This window comes from Lygodium microphyllum, chromosome 17 (genome assembly GCF_053477565.2).
Source record: "Lygodium microphyllum isolate KBCC chromosome 17, Lygodium_microphyllum_v1.1.10, whole genome shotgun sequence".
NCBI classification, from domain to species: domain Eukaryota; kingdom Viridiplantae; phylum Streptophyta; class Polypodiopsida; order Schizaeales; family Lygodiaceae; genus Lygodium; species Lygodium microphyllum.
This window is the reverse complement of record NC_141151.1, coordinates 67,657,643-67,677,118: the sequence shown is the minus strand read 5'-3', so window position 1 is coordinate 67,677,118 and position 19,476 is coordinate 67,657,643. Positions and strand designations below refer to the sequence as shown.

At 40.5% G+C, this 19,476-nt stretch overlaps 1 protein-coding gene across 1 annotated transcript in view; it reads left to right on the top strand.

The window, feature by feature from the left end:
• The window catches only part of LOC148022001 (formyltetrahydrofolate deformylase 1, mitochondrial-like), a 39,453-nt gene extending 24,534 nt beyond the window's left edge, over positions 1 to 14,919 (top strand). Inside the window, exons 2-9 of the mRNA XM_087697558.1 lie at positions 10,425 to 10,546; positions 11,452 to 11,602; positions 11,745 to 11,818; positions 11,905 to 12,064; positions 13,517 to 13,615; positions 13,693 to 13,779; positions 14,016 to 14,174; positions 14,300 to 14,919. Coding sequence (XP_087553684.1) covers positions 10,425 to 10,546; positions 11,452 to 11,602; positions 11,745 to 11,818; positions 11,905 to 12,064; positions 13,517 to 13,615; positions 13,693 to 13,779; positions 14,016 to 14,165 — 843 coding nt within the window. The 3' untranslated portion in view covers positions 14,166 to 14,174; positions 14,300 to 14,919. The remainder of the gene's footprint in view (positions 1 to 10,424; positions 10,547 to 11,451; positions 11,603 to 11,744; positions 11,819 to 11,904; positions 12,065 to 13,516; positions 13,616 to 13,692; positions 13,780 to 14,015; positions 14,175 to 14,299) is intronic.
• Positions 14,920 to 19,476: the final 4,557 nt, after the last annotated feature.

Genomic DNA, 19,476 nt, shown 5'->3' with positions numbered 1-19,476 from the left:
TTAGGGGAACGGAATGGGACTATGCCTTATGGCAGAGAGGTTAAGCTTTGCATCCCTCTCGTCTTCCATTCTCCTTGAACCTAGTGCAACGTGAATCCGCTTCGGACCCGGCGTTTCCGCGTAAAGTAGTTCGCTTGGGGTACCGAGCTAGTTGCCGTTAGGAAATGACCAATAAGGAAAACCCTAATTCAGGTCGATCCTAAGTAGGAACGGCCGGAATACTTCCGCTACATGGCAGACATGGAAAGCCCTAGATCGCAAATCCCGTAACATTCCATGGGAGTGCTGGGCGGAGCTTCCTAGACATCCTTTTCGATGGACTGCTAAGACGTGTCCTGAAGATATAAGTGGACACGTTACAGTTGGTATCAGAGTCGACCAACAACGGAATTGTTTTTATGAAATCTTAATAAGTTGAAGTAAAGCAAATGTTGCTGTTCCAAACATTTCCTTACTTCCAATGCTATCTTGCAGAATTACGAAGCGTGGAATAAGTTATTAGTATTTCGAATCATGTTTATGAAATCAATGCTTTCTCCGCATTATCGACAAAGGGTTGAGATGATTAACATCCTAGAGCAAATCTATAATCCATCACCTTTGTACATGGAACGAAGATGGTCGGGTGCTTCAAGAATCTACTATATAGCCGCCCACCGGTTTGCTTATCTACAAACCAATCTAAAGAGGATCAAGTGGTTGGAAGACCTGAAAGTCGTGAAGCTGTTCATTTTTGTGGAAGCTCACGTAATCTCAACTTTACATATTCGAGGTCGGAGAGTTGAGATGAACTCATATGTATATGAGGAAGTAACCCGTGTAATCCCCGCCGACAGGATTAAAGTGTTAGGGTGCCATGAGAAGAATGGATTTCAAAGGAAAGGATACCCTGAACTTCCAATGACTTATCGATTCCTGAAGATCCATGAACTGAAACCATACTATTATACAGTTCCTATAGATAAATGTAATACAACGTTGTTCTTCCCAAACTAAATGTAACAGTTGGCTTATCATAACAAGAAATGTTGTATTCCGAAAGGGCTATGCCCATATAAATACAAATAAGACTCTTTTTTATCAATGTCTGATTGTGCATGAGAATTGATAAAAATTTAAGTGGTTAGATTGCCTGGGTGATAGCGGAATTGAAGATGTAATATAAATCAATAACGTTTATTGTATAATGACGTTAAGAAACCTTTATCCAGGCACAACCCTAGGTACAGGTTCCTAGTTCGCCTCCTACATCAAGTACTGCTGTAATCCAGGAGACGAAGTTTTTTCTCAAGCAGATCAAGCCGCTCGAGTTTGACGGGAGAGGCAGGTCTCTCCAAGTAGATGCTGAAATTTGGATTGAATCCATGGAGGATTACTTCGAAGCAGCCGGTACTGCACCCGCCAATCAGGCTATGCTCGCCAAGCTAAAGCTCATCGGTGAAGCCAGGCTTTGGTGGAAGCAATGGTGCAGGGATCAAGGGATTACGGAGGGATCCGTTACCTGGGAGAAGCTGAAGAAAGCCGTGCAGGGAAGATACTTACCACCTGCATATCGCACACAGAAAATGAATGAGTTCTACGAGCTAAAACAGCTGGGGCTCACTCTTGACGCATACTACTCTAAATTTGTCTCACTTCTTAAGTATGCATCACTGATGGACATGACATAGCAGGTGTCCAAATTCTGTGCGGGTTTAAATCCACCAGTAAATACCCGTCTCGAATCTATGCGTCCATCAGATCTTCAGGATGCACTCATTCGAGCAGCGCCTATAATTCAGGAGGTGCAATCCAGACCAAGGGGTAACAAAGCTTGGCCTTATAATGACCGGAACAGAGGAGTATTCAGACCTCAAATGAAGAGAGTTCAAGGTCATAATCAGGGACAAAGAAAGAAAGCAAGGACTAACAACGTCAACAACTTTGTTTCTACTCTAAGTAATGGCCGAAATCTCTGTTGTTTCCATTGCAACGAACCCGGTCACTTTAAGAGGCAATGTCCCAAGCTTGGTGGAGGACATTGCCAAGCACCTTTCCAAGGAACGGGCCGTGGTCAAGGAGCCGCTATCCGAGGCAGAGGAAGAACCGCCTGTGTTGCCAATAGGCAAATGTGCGAAGAAGAAGAAAAAGATCCGACCATGGAAGCAAAGTTTGAAAGGGCGGCAGTCCATGCCGCTCTACACAAGAAAGGGCCGAATCGCCAGTTCTTGGTGATTCAGACACCGTCGGACTATCGGACTATCAAGGTAAAAGTTTCAAGACCTTGATTGATTGTGGCAGTACACATTCCTTTATCTCACCAGCATGTGCAAAAAGATTAGGAATAGCCACAGTAAAAGCACCTATCCTGCTTGTGGAATTGACAAATGGTCGTGAGGTTACTTGTACCAGACAAACTGCTAAGGTGGAATTCTTTTTGGGAGGAAAGAAGACTTCAGTCAAATTCAAAGTCATGAATTTAGGTAGCCATGAGTGTCTACTCGGAATGGATTGGCTTAAGCCTAATGACGACCACATCCACTGTGGAAAGGGTCAAGTTTCCTTTCGAAACTCTGAAAGGGAATTAGTCACAACTCAAGGTGAGGCTGGAGTGCCAAGAATCCAATTGGCCAAAATATCTCGGATCATAAAAGGAGTCAGAAAAGGATTACCTGTCTACTTGATCAAACTCAACAAGTTAGATCAGAAACAAGAGTCTAATGAAGGACCTTCTTGGCGGGAAGGGCCAATGGGGCTCCCCTTCCAAAGAATGGCTGCGGCCTGTTCACTAGGTAACACTAGCCGTAGGGTTGCGAGTATGGAAGTCTTCTTGGTAATCTACAATGCGCGACGTCATGGCCAAACCTACCACAATTAGCACAAGGTCTTGACCTAGGGTCTTGACACTCAGCCGGTAAGTGGTTTCCGCCACAAAGAAAGATGGGACACTTCGACTATGTATTGATTACCAAGGGTTGAATCAATCAACGGTCAAGAACAAGTACCCTATTCCTAGAATAGATGAGCTTCTTGATCGTCTTTAAGGTGCAAAGATCTTCTCCAAGATTGATCTCAGGTCAAGTTACTATCAGATAAGGATCAAGGAAGAAGATATCCCCAAGACGGCCTTCAATACAAGATATGGACACTTTGAGTTCCTAGTTATGTCATTCGGACTTACGAATGCACCTGCCACTTTCAACAAGTTAATGCAGGATATCTTTAGGCTATATCTTGACGACTTCGTGCTCGTATTCTTCGATGACACTTTAGTCTATTCTAAACATGAAGAAGATCATGAACCCCAACTTTGGATTGTCCTTGAGACAATGAGGTCACATAAGCTGTATGCTAAGATGAAGAAGTGTGCATTATTCAAACGCCAGATTGAATATCTGGGATTCATAGTATCAGCAGGAGGAATCTCAGTGGACCCAACCAAGGTCAGAGATGTGCTAGAATGGCCAATACCAATATCTGTCAAAGAAATACACAGCTTTCTTGGATTGACAGGATGGTATAGGGTCTTCATAAAAAACTATGCTTTGACTGCAGCACCTCTGACGGACTTACTGAAGAAGCAAACTTCCATTGCATGGTCAACTTCCGAATAAAATAGCTTTGACAGATTGAAGCAAAGTTTGGTATCAGCACCTATTCTAAAACTTCCAGACCTCAATAAAGAGTTCAAGGTAGTAATTGATGCTAGCACACTTGCCTTGGGATGTGTGCTCATGTAGGAAGGACATCCAGTAGCATACTCTTCAAGGAAATTGAAGAGTCATGAAAAGAATTATGCTACTCATGATTTGGAATTACTAGCTGTCATCTATGCTCTAAAGCTTTGGAGACACTACCTATTGGGTAACAAGTTTACCCTAGTAACTGATCATAAGAGTCTCAAATGGATCTTTACCCAGAACGAGCTCAATATGAGGCAACGTCGGTGGATAGAAGTACTGGAGGAGTATGACTTTGAAATCAAGTACCGACCAGGAAAAGAAAATGTAGTTGCCGATGCACTTAGTCGCAAGGCATTCCTTAACTCCCTAATCTTGCAGGATCCATCAACAGCTAGATCTCTAGCTACTAAAGTATCTATGTCAAACAATCCAATACTTGAGTTAGCTAGAGAGGAAGCATGCCATGATCCAGCCTATCAAACAATGCTAAGGGAGATCTCTATCAAGGATCAGAATCAAAAGTTGCAGGCTAAGTATCATGAATTTTCTATCAATAGTGGACTTGTCTACTATAGAATAAGGTTGTGTGTACCAGCAAGTCAGTTACTTAAGCAAAAGATATTGTGGGAAGCTCATGATTCCCCTTTCTCAGGACATCCTGGCTATGCCAAGACTCTTAATGCAGTTAGAAAGAGCTACCATTGGGAGAGGCTTAAAGGTGACGTTCTCAAATATGTCACCGAGTGTTTGTCTTGTCAACGTATCAAAGCCGAACATGTCAAGATGCCAGGGAAACTGCAACCGCTTAACATTCCCCAAATGAAATGGGAATTCATCAGTATGGATTTTATTGTAAGGCTACCCTAAGTCCAAGGAGGATACAACTCCATCATGGTTGTGGTTGACATGCTTACTAAGGTTGCACATCTTATTCCAGTAAAGACAAACTATAAAGCCTCAGACATTGCAAGATTGTTTATCAAGGAGATATTCAAGCTACATGGGCTACCTAGAAGAATCATTAGTGATCGTGATTCTCTCTTCACATCACACTTCTGGAGAGCTATCTTTGAAGCTATTGGGACTCAACTCTGCTTTAGCACCGCTTACCATCCCCAACCGGATGGCCAAACAGAGCGAGTAAATCAAATCATCGAGGATATGCTTAGGGCATACTACTGTTGTGAGCCGAAGAGGCGGATTCAATACTTGCCTTTGGTTGAATTTGCCTACAATTCTTCTTACTAACAAAGCATCCAGATGACCCCTTTCCAAGCATTGTGTGGTCATGACTGTCGAAGTCCCTTAAACTTTTTAGATCCAACCTTAAGGGTTGAAGCTTCAAGGTAGATGTTGGAAGAGATGGATGGCCAAATAAAGTCAATAAGACAGGACATCCAAGCTGCCAAGGATAGACAGAAGGCATATGCGGATTTGAAGCGTCAAGATAGAATCTTTAAAGAAGGAGACATGGTCTTCATTCGCGTACGCCCAAAGAAGAGTTCCCTATCCTTAGGAGATTGCAAGAAGCTAAGTCTAAGGTATTGTGGACCGTACAAGATCCTCAAATGCCTAGGACTTATTGCTTATAAACTGCAACTTCCTGAGAAACTAAAGGTTCACAATGTATTCCATATCAGCCTATTGAAGAAATATGTACCTAATCCTAACCATGTACTTGACGACCAACAAATTGTAATGCCTAGTCAAGGAGTCCTTGAACTAAGGCCTGACAGGATCTTAGATGTTAGGGAGAGACATTGAGATCTAGAACCTTGAGAGAATGCCTCGTCCAGTGGAAAGATTATCCCGAAGAGGATGGCACTTGGATAGATGAAGGTACTCTCAACCATCAATATCCCCAGCTTATCTCGAGATGAGGAGATCTCGATTTCTCCAAGGGGGAGAGAATGTAACATCCCGAACTTCACGCGTAAACCGCCTCTACAAAGGATATTTTATTTGGGATAAATAATAGTATCATGACAAATTATTATTATTATTATTATTCCCCTTATCCCCCCCCAGTCGACAGTTGTGCTGGAAAGGGAGGGGAATAGAAAGTATGTGGAAGCTCCTCGGTGGAGCTCGCAGGTGTGATATGGCCATGCTATCGACACGTAGGAGAGGGAGGATCCCCCTCCCCTCCCCTATTTAAACCATGGCGCTGCTGCCGCTTGAAAAAAAGACGAAGGGAGTGCTGCTACCATTCCGAAACTGTGAGTGAGAGAGAGAAGGCCTTTTGAGAAGGGAGGACACCGTGGAGCTACTGCCGCTGAGGGGAGAACCTGCAAATTGCCGCCTGGCCAAGGAGGAGCCGCCTGATATGCCAGTCGACCTCTGTCGTCCCAGTCCGCGCCCCCCAGCTAATGAAACGCCGCCAAGTCACCGTTGAGCTTCCCCCTTCCATGTGGCATAGAAGCTTTAGAAGCTTCCTGGGGGGGGGGAGCTTTGAAGGGGTCTCATAAGCCCCCTTTTTCCCCTTAGTCCTTTCCCTTGGGCTTTGAAACCCCTTCCCCTCGTGTTTTAAATTCCCTTAGCCCCTTCCCTTGTGGCATATTGAAACCCCCTTAAAACTCCTATTTAAGCTTCCTTAGGGTTTTTTTCCCCCCCCTCGAAAAGCTTGACCTTACGGGTCCTTTGCCTCCCCGCGATTATAAATCTCCCTAAGGGCCCTCTTAGCCCTTTTCTTTCCCCATGCAAAATACCCTTGGAGCTTTGTTTTTTTTCCCTACTCATAAAAGAAAAGAGAGTGTTGAGGGTCTTTTAACACCTCCCTTTCCCACTCAAAAACCCTCGTAAGGGATTCCACACCTTTCTATTCCCCGTTTGTACGAGTCTTTATAAGGCCATTAAGCCCCTCCCATGGCTTTAATGGGTCTTATTCGCAAAAGATTTTGAACACCCCTTTTTTTCAAGGAGGGAGTCTTCTAAAATTACTTTTGACGGATGGTGCAAGCTATTGCAAAAAGGGAGCGACGGTGGAATTCCAAAGAGGAGTTGTAAAGCTACTTCCACGACGGAAAGGCTACAATTATGATGCCTCCTAAGAAAGTCCAAGGCGCAGCTGCTGGAGGGTCGTCTCCCAGCATCCACGTGGACATCTCACCCCAAGCTCAGGTTTTCCTTCCTAATTTTTATTTGGTAATGTTGAAATTCAATCATGCAAGATAAATTGTTGGATATAGGATATATTTTTGTCCTAGATGTTCACGACGTAGGAACTTAGTCATTAATGCTTTCAATAAAACGTGCAAAATAAAGAAAGTATAAATGCATTTCTGGCAAATAGCCTTATGCATTGAAATGAATTAAAAATTAGATTAATGTCCATTAAAATAGTATACTTCGTTTAAGCCTAGATGTATAAACTACATATCGCACTATTAATCCATATCCTCTTCACAATGAATCATCATGGAAAGTGCAAAAGCATGAAATGATTCTTATGATGCATAATTCTTGGAAATTATCGTTTATCAACTGCATAAATCATCAAGTAAAAGGTTGCTTGTTTAGTATGAATTTTTGTTCGCAAAGTTATAGGAAGATTAGTTGGAATTTAACCTAACCTATGCCTGACCTCAAATCGATAAGTTAGGGTTGAAAAATCAATTTACGCATAGACAACGAGTCATGTGAAAAATGATCACGTAATTATCTTCTAGAGTTAAACAAATTAGCATAAACCTAAAACACCTAAGCCGCGGAGTACTCGTTTAAAACGAGTTAAAATCCAAGAAATTCAGTAGGAAATTAATACGTGACCTAATCGTATGCATTGCTAAAACTGAAACTCGTATACCTTAAATACTTGCCCACATTCATTGAATGTAGGGACAGTGAAATGTAATTGGAAAGTGAGCTAGGGTTGTCCCTAAGAATCTTACAAGATGGAACTTGAAAATCCTAGGTCTAACGACATCAGCCTAATGTAATCAGGAACAGATTCTTTCGTGACTCCATTCAATGCGACACTTGTGCAACAAGTGTGGAGTTATATGATCTTGTGATTGGATCACAAGGGAATGGTCAAATTCTCGCAATGAGGTTGGCAAGTCCTTACGCAAGTTATCTCGCAAGAGGATAAATAATCATCCTAATTTAGTATCTTTCTTGAGTAAAGAAGATTGCTTGGAAGCAATGGATCAACCGATAAACGGAAATAACCTATGAACCTAAGGTTTGACCAAGTTGGGTTAATAGGGTACGCCTTGACCCAAAATATAGGAGATCTTGCCAAGTCGCAAGTCACCCCAGATCGAGTGCTGGATGCATTCGAAAGGAAGGATTCATTTCTTAGCAGTTTGCCAACAAAAACGATAAATGGAGATGTTTGTGCTTGCTACAGATTTTAGAGTACTGTTTGGCTTTGTTTGATCAATGAATTAAAAGATAAATGGATATCTATACTTTAGGTTGAAGGCCTGAAGGAAGAGGCAGTTTCAGTTACCCCCGACTGCTTGCCTGACTCTAACCAAGGGGGTTGTTAACCGCGCCGGGCAAGTGGACCGAACTTGCCGCGAGAGGTCTCTCCGTTGAGCGCTACTTGGAGCAGGAGGACGCTTGGGTGCCAGAGGGGGCTCTGGCCGTAAATCCCTTGCCTTCCGGGCCCTGCACAAGAGGTTAACGTGACTCGGGATTGGATCTCGAGGCTCGCATATTAGTCTATGGGCGGAAACTTGGATTAGTGATCCCTGTGGATTGCTCGATAGCCTTCGGACGGATTGTGGATAAGCCTACTGGTTGGACTCTTTGTATTTCAAAGATAAATATGATAACCTGTTAATAAGGAACTTGTCTGATATTGTTTTTCTATATCAAGTGATAAGATTATGTGAAAGAACCAGTGCCTAACAGGTTAATTAAAGAAGCTGATTGTTACATGTCCAACTAATGTGTTAGGTAATTAAATAACTAAAACAACTCGAGGAAAGTGTGGAGGATGGGCCATAGGTCCGTCCTACGGATGGGTGGTCCCGGTTGGGCGGGAACTTTTCTCAAATCACGATGGACAGCAGGAATATCGTCAAAGAACACGAACAACAAAAGCGTTGACCTAGAGTTATGATTGAACTCGATTTACGCTGTTTTAGGGGGAACGGAATGGGACTATGTCTTATGGCAGAAAGGTTGAGCTTTGCATCCCTCTCGTTTCCCATTCTCCTTGAACGAAGTGCAACGTGAATCCGCTTCAGACCCGACGTTTCTGCGTAAAGTAGTTCGCTTGGGGTTCAACACTAGTTGCCGTTAGGAAATGACCAATAAGAAAAACCCTAATTCAGGTCGATCCTAAGTGGGAACGGCCGGAATACTTCAGCTACGTGGCAGACACGGAAAACCCTAGATTGCAAACCCCGTAACATTCCATGGGAGTGCCGGGCGGAGCTTCCTAGACATTCTTTCCGATGGACTGCTAAGACGTGTCCTGAAGATACAGGTGGACACGTTACACTTTGATAAATTGGTTAGTTAACTACAATTTATGGCCTAAAAGATGGCTAACTGCTTATTGAAGTCCTCAAGAGGCTTGAAAGCAAGGACAATCGTTCGATAGTGGTCATGGTGACCACTGTATCAACCGAAATGCATATGGCTCGTCAAGAGTGGAGGACTAGTAATTCTTGCTATAAATCATTTTAGCTTAGTGGAAAGTTCAAGCTGAGGGAGTCCTATTTGGAAGCGAGTGAATGTTGCTCAATGGAGGTTTTTTCATTCTATTTTGGAACTAAAACTATATTGCATAGAAACCCATTCGTACAAGGTCCACAGAGGCAACAAAGTTGAGGCCATGAAGTGTTTAAATATTTTGAAGAGGATTAGCTTTTCTTAATTCTTGTATTATGGTGGACTTTTTGTAATCTATGTATCATGACAGATTTTTCCTAGTATGAAACATAACTAAATGTATTCCAACTTGTATTACATGTATATGTCTCCGAAATTCGTTTTGTTCCATTTTCAACCTATACAAACCTGTTTCCTACATATGAAACCTGTATATCTGTACATAGATGGCACATTTCTATGCAGAACAGATGTGACGGCAGAGTGGATAGGATAGCTCATGTGAATGGATGGTTGGTTGATGTGCATGCATGGCATATGTGGATTTGCGAAGAGTTTGGGTGGACAACACATTCTGTGCTCCCTTATTTTCTCACATGATGGCAACATGGGAAGATTGGGACCTAGTAACAGACGTGATCAGTCACAGCTTGTAGCAAGGCTTCGATGGAGGGGGAACATTGAAATTTTGTGATGAATGAGGTGGTTAAGTCGATGATTGATTCAGTCTGTTGTCATAGGCAACTTAGCTCTTCACATGTGTATGCAAGTGTTAGCTCAAATTTGCTTTGAAGTCAATCAAATGCATTTTTCCCATGAAATCACTGGGACTCAATTTGCCTTGAAGTCGTTTAAATTCAATCTTAGTGGAGGTTAATATGAGTGAAGGCCATTATACTGCTCTTTCAGAAAGCTGTCAAGCTTCAAATTTTTGGCCTTTCATAAAGTGATATGACATTCAGTGGTGCATGTAACTGTTACCTCTGAGCTAGAAATGTGCATAATATTTTTAGAAGCAGTGCTCGCTACCTCATCTGTCCTGGTTATCTTGATATGCTTTGATTGTTTCTTTCCACTCATCTTTTGTGTCTTTATAAATGGATAGTGCTTTTATCATAAACACTCCTGGCTCAAGAGATTCTGGAGCTCTACATCTACAGTAGCATATCACAAATGTATGTTTTATCTTTGCAGGACCAGGTGGGAATTACAGCAAAAATCACTGAATGTATTGCAAGCAGAGGAGCAAGTATACTTGGCTTTGATGTCTATACCAATTTTGATGTTGTGAAACATCCAGTCTATTTTGCTAGAACGTAAGTGCTTGCATCTTGTGTTTTACATGTCTATTTTTTCAAGTATTTGTCCAGCCTTTTACGAGGGTCTGTTAAAGAGTGCAACAATGGGCATCATTCTTTTTCTTGGATAGAATGCCTAGTGTTATTTTTTCTGAGGTCTTTTCTCAATCAGCTGGCTCTCTGCCTGATTTATGATTTTCAGCAAATCTAAATACTTAAGGTGCAGTGTGTAAGCTATGAAATCAATAGTCAAGAAAGACCGGAAATATGTTCTCTCTGGTCTTTAGAAGATCAGGTTAGCCTTTAATGTGTCTGGTAAACTGCATTTAACTAGTCTTGAGTTAATATGACAATGGGATCATGATTGCCTTCAGTGCTCATGACAGGCCATGGCTGCTGTGTAGAAAAAACACGGTAACACGGACACAACTTATGAAACCTTGAGAAGTTTGAATTATCCTGTTTCCAGATCCTCCTTAACTGAACTCTGCATCAGGGTTTGGGTGCAAAGTCTGCAAATACAGCTACATGGTTAATCAGAATCAGAAAGAGCACTCTATACGACTTGTGTTTCCAGCATTCATATTACATTCGATGTAGGTTGTGTTCATTTTGTCCACACAATTTTGCAGAATGGTTGAAAACTTGCATCAAATGTCTTTGTTAGAACTTTCAGCAACTCACAGGAAGTCACAAAGCCTCCTTTTCATGTTTAAGATGTGAATCCGCTGTGGAATGTAAATCAGAGCCATGTTGCCTTGCTAATAAATTTCAATGTTTTAGAGAGTCAATATTTCACGATGTAAAATGTAAATGGTTCTCTACGTTGCTTTTAATTGAACGATGCATTCAGATTTGCAAGAAAATCAAATGGATTAAGAAAAACCAACTTAGGGACATCAGGAATCTGACATATATGCCAGTGAGTTTGTCTTTGACCCTTCAGAGTGGCCACGCAATATCATGGATGAAGATTTTTTGAAGTTGAAGCAGGCTTTTAATGCTGAACACTCAATTGCTAGAGTTCTGGACATAGATCCACCATTGAGGATTGCTGTTCTTGTCTCTTGGAAGGTGATTCAAGGCTCTGCCAGACATCAAAATTGGTCTTTAACATGCTATTTAGTTTAGAAAAGGGAGTTGGAATTTTATATTATTTTGCAGGTAGAATCTGGATTTCAGGGCTGATCTGCTTATGTTGTGGTCTGAAGTGTAGGACCATTGTGTAATGGACTTGTTATATCGGTGGCAAGAAGGAAAGCTACCGGTGCAGATCATGTGCATAATAAGGTGAGGCTTGTTTCTAGCTCACCCTAAACTTATGCCTGCTGCTTTATTAAAAACAGTTCAGAATGAGCTGTGTGCTTTGTATGCAGTAACCACATGAGAGAGGAGGACACGAATATCATTCGCTTTTTAGCTCGGCACAAGATACCTTATCACTATGTTGCTGCTGACAAGGATGACAGGAAAGAGGAGGAGATTCTGCGGCTTACAGCTGATACAGATTTCTTAGTCTTGGCTCACTATATGCAGGTAGTTTTGAAAAAATGAAAGCAAGATGATAAAAGCTCTTTTCTTCTAAGCATTTGGTATGTTCACAGAGACTTGCAATGATTGTTACATACTCTTCGAGAAGAGGAGTCCAAAGTATTGGACTGGAGTATAGAAGTGTCATGAAGGCTGAGTATGAATGTTGAAAAGATGAAATGAACACCTGATTGTCTTGTTTTCTTTTTTTTCTCCCCTGGGATAAGACACCCAAACAGCCGCAAGGAGGGTGCCTCCCCGCATATGTCCAAAATCCATGTTGGCATTGTTCCTATGCGCTGATAGGAGAGCTTGCAAGCTGAATGAATAATATATCTTGATCATGTTGGGATCATCCTCAACAATCTACTGAGGAGGAGGACAACCCACTGTTCGAGTGGACAAGAGCCTGGACTTACATGAACATACCATGTGAATCATAGGTATCCAACCAGCAAGTCTCGATTCCCCAATTGCACAATTATGAGCTGAAGTTTTAACTGCTAGGACGTCATGTTTGGGTTGTTGTCTTATGTTCTTTTGTGTATTCCTCAATGATATACCCAGCAAGTCTTGATCCCCCCAATCATATGATTAGGTGCCCAAGTTTTAACTGCTGGGACATCACATTTGGGATCTTGTTGACTTCGAGTGACTTACATGAAGAATTATAGGTATCCAACTAGGAAGTCTTGATTCCCCAAGTGTGATTATGAGCCCAAGTTTCAACTGTTAGCAATCATGTTTGAGACCTTGTTGTCTTTTACTCTTTTTTGTATTCCTTGAAGATATGCCCAGCAAGCCTTGATTCCCCTGATTATGGGCCCAAGTTTTAACTGCTAGGACATCACATTTGGGACTTTGTTGTCTTATATTCTTTCGTGTATTCTGCAGTGAATTTGTGCATATACATATGCAAACACAAATGCAGACAATCTCCAATGCATTACAAGCATCTCTCTATGGGAGTATTGGTTTCTTTTTCCTTTTATGTTTTGTGGGGTGGGGGCGGGGGGTGACATTTGAAGGATGTCTATTATCTCTCCATCTGTTAAATTGATGTTCAATAAAACTTGAGAGAGTGCCTCAAAATGTTCAAATCTACCTTGATGTTTGGTGTGGAACACACTGAAACATGTGCATTTGCAGGGAGTTTCCTACAGAAGAGAGATTCAAATTGTTTTAAAATTTTCATCAAGTAACAGTCTATATGTTTTGCAATATTAGTTTAGAAGTAGCCAAATTGAACTCCATGTGTTGTACTTGGTTGTCACTTTGCTGTGTAAAATAAATTTCCAGATTGTGGTTAGAGATTTCAGTTTTTCGAACTAAACACTACATAGCTGCAGCAGTTAGAAGACTTCAATTTAATGTGAGAGCAAAAGCTCACATACTATACATACCGTGAAGGGTACAGGAGATGTTCTCTATCTGATGATGAGTTCTCATGATGGTCAGATCCTGTCGCCCCAGTTTTTGAGGGCCTATGGAAAAGATCTAATCAACATTCACCATGGGCTGCTACCTTCTTTCAAGGGTGCAAACCCCTATAAACAGGTGCTTACTGGTTAATTCAAGATCTAAGTGTGGTAAAGTCTGCGTTGTTGGAAACCCAGCATTTCACTTATATGTAGGCCTATGAAGCTGGAGTGAAGCTTATTGGTGCAACAAGCCATTTTGTGACAGAAGAGCTGGATGGTGGGCCCATCATTGAACAAATGGTAAAATAAAGATTCACTTCTCCACAGAATTCCGTCAGTTTATCCTTTGCTATATGAACATTATTGGGCTTGTGCACGTGCATTTGATCACAAATGCAGGACAGTTGTCTGCATGCAAAGCCTTGGTGTTGCAATGTTGTAACCTTGATGGTACTTGTTTTCTATCATAGTGGAAAGGGTATTAGTTCTATTTAAAAGCTAGAAGGGTCTCCATTGACACTGTGTCGTGTTGACAGGTGGAAAGGGTAACTCACAGGGATAGTCTCTCTAGTTTTGCTTTGAAATCAGAGTATCTGGAGCGAATTTGCCTAGGAAAGGCAGTCAAATACTACTGTGAGTTGCGTATCATGCGATATGGTGGGAACAGGACAGTTGTTTTTGACTAAGGTGGGCAGGTTTGTTCCTTGTCTTTGTTCCTTGTCTGACTTGTCATTTATGTCTCTTTTGTCTTTACTGCATAATGAATTTCAAGGGCAGTAATATATTTCTATGCTTTATCTTATATGTTCGATTGATAAAGCAAGAAAGTGGTACAAGTACCATTTTATATGGCTTGAGCAACTTCATAGAGAGTGAAATTTACCCAGCTAAAAGGATCAGCTTCTAAAATGGATAGTGGGGACTATAAAAAGTAAGTACTATGAGAGAGTTACCCAAATCAAAGATCTGAGTAGAAGCTGGCCCGATACTGAATGTTATTTGCTTCATGGTGGGTATTAGCCAGAAAGATGAAGCTCTTTTTAGGTGGTCCTTGCAGCATAATGCTTCATTGCAGGCTTGTATGTGGCTCCTTCACGAAGTCCTTGCAGCATAATGCTTACTGTGGGCTTGTATATTGCTCCTTCACAAAACTCTACATATAAGAATATTGTATAGAAGAAAGTTCAAGCAGAAATGCTGCTATTTCTCAGCGCATTGCTTGATACCTTCAAACAATGTTGCTTCTTATTGGCATGTCATGTATTACAATACATTTGTGCCAGGCTGGAGGTACGATTCAGAGTTAATATGTAGGTTGAATTGTGGAAAGATCATGCAAACTCTTACATCTTATGGATTGAGTGACCTGAAAGAGCAAACTTTTACTGTAAGACCTTATGAAGTTTTCCTCAAAATTTCTTATGGGAAGATACAATAATATTTGTAGGTATAATCGCCTAGAAAGGTTTCCTGCAAGTCCAACATGGGATACAGCGTCATTGAAGCAAAACAGCAATGGCTGTTTTTACCAGATCAATCATTGCCCATAAGAGTTCTGCAACACATTTGATAAAAGGTTCAAGCCATGTGTGTATTTCAGTGACAAAAAGCTTTGTAGTGTCGATCATTGCCTGAGAACACCTTCAAATTTTCACAGTTTAACTTAACCTTTGCAGTGTCAATCATTGCCTGAACACCATCAAGTTTTCACAGTTTAACTTAAGCTTTGCAGTGTCGATCATTGCCTGAACACCATCAAATTTTCACAGTTTAACTTAAGCTACTGTCTCCTTGCATGCTCTATTTTTCTTTTGGCTTTCCCAAGAGCATCCCCTTCGGTGTGGAGCCTTTATCACTTGCTTGGCAATCATATAGTTGGAAAACTATTTTCTTGTACAATGATGTCTTCCTTGGATCTGATTCTCATGTTACGCAGTTCCATTTGGTGTGCGACATATACATAGAAAGTGGTTCCAGACAGTCAAAGCTCTGCGCGTCCATTGCCAAGCCACACAATAGGAATGGAGACATGAAATAGACAATTTGAAAACATGAACACCTAGAACATCCTACTTAAGTTCTTTTAGACATTTGATCACGGGATATAAGAGCGGGTGCTGTAAGCTTTCAGCACCAAATCTCACACAGCGCCCTTTGGTTGGACAGGCTGTACCTGTCGTCCTTCCCTACTCCCCTGCCTGAGCTATTGAGAGGTTCCTATGGGGAGGAGATTCATCGGATAGTGCAATCTGTCCTAGCTTTGGAACCCCATCATCGATACTTCTTCCTTTGCTCTATCAACCTCCTCCTTTCATGGCATTTTCCACCTCAACGAACTTGTGATTGACGTTTCAGTCCTTTATGATAGTGCTGATATATGCTTCCAATCGTTCTTAGGTACACGCGTCTGTACTTGTTCGATGATTGTGTGCAAGCAGCTAGGCTATACGTTTCGGTTCTGCAAACATCTAATACTTGTGAGATGCTTGTGTTAGCCACCTATAAAGAGTATCTGTGGCTCGTGAGCGTGAGAGTTCTCTTCGACTCCGGTTCATTGTGATAAAGTGGCCTAAAGAACTTGGGGCTTGAGTACTATATGCCTAACGAGGGTGAAAGTTACTTCTCTTTAACTCTGGTTGTAATGGAGAATCGGCCTAAAGAACGTGATCCTTTTTAGTATTACTTGTGAGATGCTTGTGTATGCTATATGACTAGTGAGGGTGAAAAGTACTTCTCTTTGACTTTGATTGTAATGGAGGATTGGCCTACAGAACTTGGGCTTGAGTATATAAATGTCCTTTTTATTGTTAATTGCGTAACCACCATTGCGGTGTTGTCCTCATCATAATCATCATTAGGATGGAGAGTCACATCATTTTCATGGGTGAAGTCCTTGAAGAAATTCTTATGTTCACAATGGCAACCATACACCCTCTTTGTCTTGTCCTGCACCCTTCTCACGGTTTGGAAGAAGACCATGTTGTTATCTCAAGTTTAGGGACATTATATTCTCCACACAATTACTATCAAAATTATGGTATTGTGCCAAGATTCATTTATTAGTGTTGTACATCTCACAGCTAGTGGGGAAAGATGAAAATACATCATTTTTACCTCCAAATACCTTATCGATTACATTTTAATGTGGACCCCTAGACAGACATATTTTGATTTAAAGCAACAATACTTCAAGGGAGGGAAGTCTTCAAGTTTTTAAAGAAAAGTGAAGATGCGAAATATATATAAAGATTTATGGCCTTACATTGAAGAGAGTCAAGCTCTAATAGAGCTTTGTATCTTAGTGATTACAACTGTCCAACCTTCAAGCTTTTCCCTTCCTCTCAAGAGACTTATGACCCAAAGATGGTTCGTCAAAATGATTAGCTAGATTGGAGTAGATCTATGGCTTCCCTTGGAACAAAAACTAATTTCTCCCTTCCTAGATATTGATCATGATTGTTGCCACACCTCATGTACTATTGGAGACATTTTGTGTTTTTGGCCAAGAAGAACTAATTTCCAAGTGATGACATTATGCAGTTGTGCACAATTCAACCACTCCCAGGCTTTGTTCAACATCCTCTTGACAATGCTTAATGCCTAGGTGTGATAGACATTCTCTTAAAAGCGTTTACATTATGCAGTTGTGCACAATTCAACCACTCCCAGGCTTTGTTCAACATCCTCTTGACAATGCTTAATGCCTAGGTGTGATAGACAGTCTCTTAAAAGCGTTTACAAAGAGCGTAATGATTGTCTACTTGTTTCCATTTGAGTAGTTCCTCAAGTTAGCTTAACTAGGTTATATATGTGCACATGACCTTAATTTGAAGAAAGATACCACTATCTTTTAAGAAGAAAGCAAGCCATTTAGGCATCCTAATGCCTTTCAATTTCACTCCAACATGGACCCCTAGAAAGACACTTTTTGAAGAAAGCAACAATATGTAAAGGAGGGAATTTCTTCAAGTTTGCATGGCAAAGTTACATAAGCACATGTTAGAAAACCTCTTTCTTATTGAACCTACGTTGTAGAGTGTAAATAAGAAATGGAAAAATGAGAAAGGAAAACATATTTAGCCTCATCTCTTTGTTCTTGAGTGGATCACTTTTCCATCTTATGTGGTATCAAAAGTGTAGTGCTTACTTATCTCCATAGCTCATGCATTCTTGCTATAGTATTCGACTTTTGATGGTAAGCAATGTGCAAATAAGAAGCTAAAGGGGCAATGCAATATCATCATGGAAGAAGGCAAGTAAATAAGAAAAAAATGCTTGGATTAACTTCTTTATTACTGTAGGAGCGTATGACTCACCTTCTCAAATGACATTGAGAATTTTCTAACAAAATATTAAAAAAATAGTAAATACATCCATGAATAGGGGCACACCTTAAAAACAAGGTTATGTTTCTACCATTGCTTATAGATGAAAAACATGCATTTCCACCTAGGAGTTGATAAGTAGCATGGATGTTTATCTTTCATTGCTAGGTATAGTATAACCATGTTTCCACTTCCTTAAGAAGCTGCTTATGCATCTTCTTCTCATTGAAGTTTACATCATTACTACACACAATCGTTCTACCCCTTCGAGATCTAAAGGTGCTAACCCATCTCACCACTCTGTCCATCACTTGAAACGATGCATTTAGTGGATTTTGGCTCTAACTTGCTACATTTTTCCTTTGGTACATGCACATAAGCTTCATAGCTATATACTCTTAAGTGATCATAAGAGTGCTTCTTGCCCGACTATGCCTCTTTAGGAATGCTACCATGTGAATTAGTATTAGATGACCTATTTATCATATATGTACAACAATCACCATAGCATCGATCCAAATTCCTTGAGTAAGACTACCATTATATAGCATAATTAACATCCTTTTATTTATCCTCCTATTCATATACTCTACAACACCATTTTCAATAGGATTACTAGGTACAATGAGCTCTTTTTATCCCATGAGCTTTACAAAAAATTTTGAACTCATGAGAGAGACTTTATTCACCATTATTAGTTTTGAGACCTTTTGCCAAACTAATTTTCTACAAGTGCTAGAACTTTTTGAAAATAAGACAAAGCCTTGTCTTTCCTATCCATAGTGAAAGCCTACGATTTCCTAGTTGCATGGTCAATGAATAAGATAAAATAGGATGCTCCCTCCCTATGGATTATATAGTTAGGTACTAAGTCAACAAGCTCATTCTGTTTCTATTTAAGTTTTTGTTATGGGTTGAATGTGCATGCTTCCCATATATATACAATGATCACAAATAAAAAAATAAAAAAAATGAAGAGAAGACAAGTAATCGAAATAAGATAGGATTCCCATTCCTTTATTGGACATATGTTCTAGCTACGGATGCCACAAAGATATATTTGGCTGCTTGGTTACTACAATGGCATGGTTTTTGATAGACGATACATGAAGGGGATATAAAGTGCCATATTTGGCTCCTTTAAAAACAATAAATGCTTCCTTGTGGACTTTCCATGATTGACTCCTAAAAGTAGTAGAGTATCCCAAGTCATCTAGTTGACTAGTAAATATCAAGCTCTTAGTAAGCTTGGACACATGGCATACATTTTGAAGGGTAAAAGTAGATTCATTCTAGAAGGTAAAATATACATAACTTGCACTAACTATACATACATGGTCATTACTAAGATGGACTAATCCACGCATGTTGCTATCATATGAACAGATTCACTTCTTATAGCTCCTTACGAGGAGTGGATTTGTTCATATAGCTCCTTATGAGGAGTCACATGAAAAGACACATTAGACTATCCCAATTAAAAACCACCCCCAATAAATGATTTAATGACTATCTTTCCCCCAATAAATTGCTAACTATCATAAGATGCAACATTGATAACATTACCCCTCTCCAATGCGTAAAATTATCCATTCCAATATGTAAAAGTAGATATTCTTCACCTAAACATTCATACGTAATTTTTGACATAAACTTTATATGCTAAAAATCA